The sequence below is a fragment of the Aegilops tauschii genome, chromosome 2, assembly GCF_002575655.3.
Source record: "Aegilops tauschii subsp. strangulata cultivar AL8/78 chromosome 2, Aet v6.0, whole genome shotgun sequence".
NCBI classification, from domain to species: domain Eukaryota; kingdom Viridiplantae; phylum Streptophyta; class Magnoliopsida; order Poales; family Poaceae; genus Aegilops; species Aegilops tauschii.
The window spans coordinates 649,236,547-649,243,394 of record NC_053036.3 but is presented as its reverse complement, the minus strand read 5'-3'; the positions used below and the strand labels follow the sequence as shown (position 1 = coordinate 649,243,394).

Genomic DNA, 6,848 nt, shown 5'->3' with positions numbered 1-6,848 from the left:
GCACCGAGCATGGTGAGCATGTCTGCTTATATATCTGTATCGAGAGGGTTAGAGAACAATATATGAACTTGGATTACCTTTGGCTACTGATGTAGGCAAACAATTCATAATATTGGTCTTTCAGAGTGGGCAATTCACCAATCTTTAATAATGTCCCATGCGTAAGGAAATCGTTCAAGGAAGTAAAACAGAACATTAAAGGAGATAAATCAAAGCGTCCCCCTCCTCTAGTTCGTCACCATTGCTAGCATAATACACCTCAAATAAGATGCCTAGCGACTTATGATAAGTGTCATCCTCAATTTGAGAGGAATATTCCTGCACTTCAAGTTCACTAGCATCAAGTTCATCCGAACTAGAGTCATCATAACACTTGTCCCTGCATATTGGTATAGCAAGATGCATAGCATGGAATTGTTGGAGACATACAACGCTTCTCTTCTAATTCATCATCACCTACTCCCTCCATTTTTTGTATACAAGACCACAAACCCATATTACAGGTACCAAGGTAAAATTTAATGTCTGGTTAAGCCAGTTTGTCCCCTTGTTTGCCGTGTTAATTAATGTGTATTTTTTATCTCCCACGCACATGAAACTAATGCTCTCACTCCTCCTTGGTTGACTAATGATGTGCATGCAAGCCAACGTGCTCACTCTCGCATGTAGTACGAGACAATTTTGCCTCGATTAATTTTAGTGGCCTTGTAGAGCTGCAAATTGTAATTTTGATAGTGCCCTTGTATATAAAAATGAAGGGGCACTTCAAATAATATCTAGACAATGATTATCAAGGTCAACGTCCTCTTGATAATTATCATTAAGGATGGGAGCTTCATAAGATTCTTTTTTTTGCGGGGGTGAAAGGGATTTGTATTACTCAAGAGCCAAGAAGGTCCTCCCTACACAAGCTAGGGATATTGTCCGGGCCGGAGCGGAGCCAGACCACCGTACGGTCTTCCGTTCTTCCAAAGTTAGCCAACGCATGGCTTACATTATTCTGCTCTCGAGAAACATGAACAAAACGACACTCCCTTTCACTCATAAGACGCTTCACCTCCGAAACCACCATGGCGTACTGCGAGCGGTCTTGGCTTGAGGCACTGATCAGCTGCACTGCCTGCAGACTATCGCTTTCGACGATGAATGGCAACTCGGTCCATTGGAGGGCTAATGCTACGCCCTCCATGCACCCAGCCAGCTCAGCATGTAGAGGGTCCGGGCATGACCATAGTGAGCGACACGCAGAGAAGATGATGCTCCCTTCCTGGTGGCGGAGCACCATTACCGTCCCGTCCCTTCCGTCCTCATGGGAGAAGGAACCGTCCACGTTCAGCTTCGTCCAGTTGGCAGGCGGGGGACTCCATTTGCGGACTGTTCGTGTCACCTCTCTCACATGCGATATAGGCTGTTCTGCACCTTCCTGCTGGATGGTCATCTTCCCTTTATCCCAGTCACCCTGCGGATACTGTTGGATCCCGAGCAGTGAGGTCACGTAACTCTGCAAAAAGCGGCGAGATACCTCCACAGGCGGCGCCGGTTTGTCATGAGTGATCTCATTACGCCCATGCCAACATCTCCACAACAGCATAATCAGGCGCAGCCGGTCCCCTTCATTGCATTCTGCAATAAGGTTCACGAGCCACTCCGGACCGGTGTTACGGACTGACTCGATGTCCGGTATACTCCACACCTCCGCCATAGTTCGCCACAAATGCATAGCCCGTGGGCACCTACAAAACACATGAAAAGTGTCCTCGCGGTCGAGACCACATAATGAGCTTCATAAGATTCATCACTAGAGTAATAGCCATCATCAAAGCATCAGAAGTTAACTGTTCAAAATATTTCTTCATGATTTTAGTCTCCGGACTGCTAGATTTAGGGGGTTACTCGCGCGGTAATGCATCTCTCTAAATTTGCGTTAATGGCACCTGATTGTTCAAAAGAAAGATCTTCATAAATAACTCAAGTAAAGTAGGTTTTTTCTTTGTGCGCATTTTTTAAAGTTTTTTCTTGTAAATGCTCCAACAGAAGATCATAATTTTTGTGTCCTAATAAATAGAGCAAAAGGACAACAGCTAGACAAAACTAATAAGCGCGATGCTACACGGACGACGGTGGACAGCCGAAACTTGGACGAGAGGCTATATCCAACCATAGATGGACATGTCTAAACAGCAAGATGCGGTTGGATTTACGATCGTGCAAGTGTCGTTCACCAAAAGTCGTACGTGAAGTACTTCCGAACTAATAAATACAAGTACTAAACGCAAAAGCGATGACGAAAACATGTATGCAAAATGCATGCACCACGCGTGAAGGATATCGGCGTGTGTGTATGAGACCAAGTACCATATCTCTATGCGTGCGCATGCTTCTTCGGGTGTGGTGCGTGGGTACGTGCCCACGCGCTGGCTATATAAGCCCCCACCGGACAAGCGTCTCGTCGACACCAACAAGGGCGACCAGCATCAGCATTCAGCATCGACCATCAGCTGTCTAGTCTAGGTGCACGTGCATTACAATTACATATCGACCACACCATGGCCGCGGCGGTCACTCGCAGAGTCAACGCCCTCCGAGTCGAGGTGCCGGATGGCAACGCTGACACCGCAAACGCGCCCGCGGCCAAGCGGATTCTCGACGCCAAGGACGACGTGTGGGTGTCCGCGGACGATGGAACCAGTGCCGGCAACGGCAACCAGCCGCTGCTGTTCCGAACCATGAAGGTTAAGGGAAGCATCCTGCATCCTTACAGGTCGTTGCACTTGAACTTGTTGTGAAGCACCGCGAAAGCCTCCTTCGAGACTTTTCTGATTGTCTTTTTGAAGCAACAGGTTCTTGATTCTCGTGCGCTTGGTCGCCGTTGCCGCCTTCTTCGCATGGCGCCTGGAGCACAGGAACCACGATGGCATGTGGCTGTGGGCCACGTCAATGGTAGCGGACGCCTGGTTCGGCTTCTCATGGCTCCTCAACCAGCTCACCAAGCTCAACCCCATCAAGCGTGTCCCCGACCTCGCCACCCTCGCAGACCAGCACGGCGAGGCCATCCTCCCGGGGATCGACGTCTTCGTCACCACTGCCGACCCTGTGGACGAACCCGTCCTTTACACCGTTAACACCGTCCTCTCTATCCTCGCCGCCGACTACCCCATCGACAAGTACGCCTGCTACCTCTCAGATGACGGTGGCACGCTGGTGCACTACGAGGCGATGACCCAAGTGGCCAGTTTCGCTGCGTTGTGGGCCCCGTTCTGCCGGAAGCATTGCGTCGAGCCAAGGTCCCCAGAGAACTACTTTGGGATGAAAGCACAGCCGTATGCCGGGAGTATGCCGGGAGACTTCACGAGGGATCGTAGGCGTGTGCGCAGAGAATACGACGAGTTCATGGTGAGAATAGATTCCCTTTCTACAACCATCCGCCAACGGTCCGATGCATACAACAATGGAGATGGTGTACATGCCACTCGGATGGCCGATGGGGCACCATGGCCGGGTACATGGATTGAGCAAGCTGAGAACCATCGAAGAGCACAACATGCTGGGATTGTTCAGGTAAATAAATAAAAAATCTATTTGTTCATTCAGGTATAAGTTGTAATTAAGTTGCACCTTTCGATTACTCAACTCATCTAAATCTAGTCGTTGGATAGCGATTTCGTGGCTTAAAAACAAACTGGAAAGGAAAAAAGGGAAATAAGAAATTTACCTCCATTGGAGAAGGCATGGTGTTTAAGACATGGTTACGTTTTCTAAGGTGTAACTTTGACATATATTTTACATATTGTGCTGTTAAGTAAAAACAAAAAATTGGAAATACTTTTACGGAAAATCTAACGGTATTGATACTTTTCTTTAAAAAAAATACATGTCTATACAGTCAGGCGGTGATATGTGAGGACATCAACCAAACTAAACCACAATCCACATGCTCGCTGTATGAATTGTCGTATGTTTGCTAGTTTAGCTCTGCAACTGTATGCTTCTTTGTAATTTTGTGCATGGCTATACAAAGTAATCCGATCCACTCCTATATTTCTCGCCAAGAAAATTTGTTTTGTGTTCAGGTTCTTGCTTGCATATGTAACTCTACCCATCTCCTAAAAAGACGAAATTGCTACCAAATCAATAACAATCACACTCGCAAGCCTTCGATTCCAGTAATCAACACTCATTTATGTATTCCTTCATGGATGCTCATGTTCGAAGATTGTGATAATAGGGGGTAATATGCACATAAAAGTAATTTTCGTGTGTTATATCTGTAGGTGCAACTGTGATAATGTATCGATTGTGATGTATAGTATAGTTCGAAGACTTACTGGTTATAATATGTTTTGGTACGATTATGTAGACATAATGGTTGCGACCTATCCTCTATTCCTTTTAGGTAATTATAAGCATGCAAGACACTCTTATATTTGTTTCATACCCATAGATACATGTATAGGTAGAATTGTGTATCTATTGACTACACAGTTATTGGTATGGTATTGCTCTATCCACCACATACACTACCCATTGCCATCCTTAACTGTGAGTTAGCAATTTGCTCAAATTTGTTGGATTAACAAAGTTGTTGGAACTCCTATGCTGTTTTGACAGGTCATACTAGAACATCCAGGTTGTAAACCGCAGCTTGGATCATCGGCGAGCACTGACAATCCCTTTGACTTCAACAACGTTGATATGAGACTCCCGATGCTTGTCTACATATCCCGGGAGAAGCGGCTTGGTTATGACAACCAAAAGAAGGCAGGCGCCATGAACGCCATGCTCCGTGTCTCGGCGTTGCTCTCCAACGCGCCCTTCATAATTAACTTTGACTGCGACCACTACATCAACAATTCGAAAGCTCTTCGTGCCCCTATGTGCTTCATGCTCGACCCTCGTGACGGTCAGAACACGGCCTTCGTCCAATTCCCACAACGCTTTGACGACGTCGACCCGACAGATCGCTACGCCAACCACAACCGTGTCTTCTTCGACGGCACCATGCTCGCGCTCAACGGTCTCCAAGGGCCTTCCTACCTTGGCACTGGCACGATGTTCCGCCGTGTCACACTCTATGGCATGGAGCCGCCACGTTATCGGGTGGAGAACATTAAGCTTGTAGATAATGCACATGAGTTCGGTAACTCGACGTCGTTCACGAACTCGATGCCGGATGGCGCGATCCAAGAGCGATCTATCACCCCAGTGTTGGTCGACGAGGGGCTCATCACTGACTTGGCCACCCTGATCACATGCGCTTACGAGGACGGGAGTTCATGGGGGAGAGACATCGGGTGGGTGTACAACATTGCGACGGAGGACGTGGTGACTGGATTCCGCATTCACCGCCAAGGGTGGCGTTCCATGTATTGCTCCATGGAGCCGGCCGCGTTCCGTGGGACGGCTCCGATCAACCTCACCGAGCGCCTCTACCAGGTGCTCCGGTGGTCCGGCGGCTCCCTTGAGGTGTTCTTCTCCCACAACAATGCCCTCATTGCTGGCCGCCGGCTCCACCCTCTACAACGCATTGCCTACTTCAACATGTCGACGTACCCGATCGTCACGGTGTTCATCCTGGCCTACAACTTCTTCCCGGTCATGTGGCTCTTCTCCGAGCAGTTGTACATCCAGAGGCCGTTTGGCACGTACATCGCGTACCTCGTCGCCGTCATAGCGATGATGCACGTGATCGGCATGTTCGAGGTTAAATGGGCGGGGATCACGCTGCTCGACTGGTGCCGCAACGAGCAGTTCTACTTGATCGCAGCGACCGGCGTGTACCCGACAGCCGTGCTGTACATGGCGTTGAAGCTCGTGACGGGTAAGGGGATGCACTTCAGGCTCACATCCAAGCAGACGGAGGCCTGCTCCCGCGACAAGTTCGCCAACCTGTACACGGTGCGATGGGTGCCGCTGCTGATCCCGACCACCGCGGTGCTCGTTGTGAACGTCGCGGCCGTCGGGGCGGCCATCGGCAAGGCGGCGGCATGGGGATTTTCTACGGACCAGGCGCGGCACGTGCTGCTCGGGATGGTGTTCAACGTGGGGACCCTCATGCTCCTCTACCCGTTTGCACTCGGCATCATGGGGAAACGGGGGAAGACACCCGTCATCCTATTCGTCCTGCTGCTCATGGCCATTGCCGCCGTCGGGCTCTTGTATGTCACGCTCTACGCCCCGTACCCGCAAGAATCTCTGACGTTTCTCTCTTGGTAAAGCATCTGGGAACGGTTAGACACGTACGGCTCACATGACAACAGTGCATAATGTTGTGTCCAAGAAATACGGTTACTGTATTGTATGCACAACCTCTTCTATAAAGAATAAAGGCAAGAGACCGATAGAGAATATTGTTGTCTACCCGTTAAAAAAGAGTGTATAGCTCCGTATAGAAGAGGCTGTGGAATCCTAACAATGTCTCTTTTTAGGAATCACTACTGGACAAATCCTCGTTACCGAGTTCTTTCCTGATTACCGAGTACTGAAAGACAGGATCACGGTAAAAGCTTTGTAAGCCGGGTACGACTCTCATCAAATAGCAGGACACGGCACATGGGAAGCACTACCGAGTTCCTGACAGAAGGTACTCCCTCTGTCCCAAAATTCTTGTCTTAGATTTGTCTAGATACGGATGTATCTAATACTAAAATGTGACTTGATACATCCGTATTTAGACAAATCTAAGACAAGAATTTTGGGACGGAGGGAGTACTCGGCAAACTTAAAGGAACTCGGCTTACCCATAGTTTGCCGAGAACATAGTCAAAGGCACCCGGCAAATAGGAGCCACGTGGCACTGCCGTTTGTGCTTCGTGACGGTGGGCATCTTTTGCCGAGACCCCGATGGAAGG

At 48.9% G+C, this 6,848-nt stretch overlaps 1 protein-coding gene across 1 annotated transcript; it reads left to right on the top strand.

Moving 5' to 3' along the window:
• The first annotated feature begins 2,479 nt into the window (after positions 1–2,479).
• LOC109739624 (mixed-linked glucan synthase 2) lies at positions 2,480–6,310 on the top strand. The gene is made up of 3 exons (XM_020298696.2): positions 2,480–2,761; positions 2,841–3,558; positions 4,609–6,310. The coding sequence occupies exons 1-3, from the start codon at positions 2,547–2,549 to the stop codon at positions 6,211–6,213; spliced, it is 2,538 nt and encodes an 845-aa protein (XP_020154285.1). The 5' UTR covers positions 2,480–2,546; the 3' UTR covers positions 6,214–6,310.
• Positions 6,311–6,848: the final 538 nt, after the last annotated feature.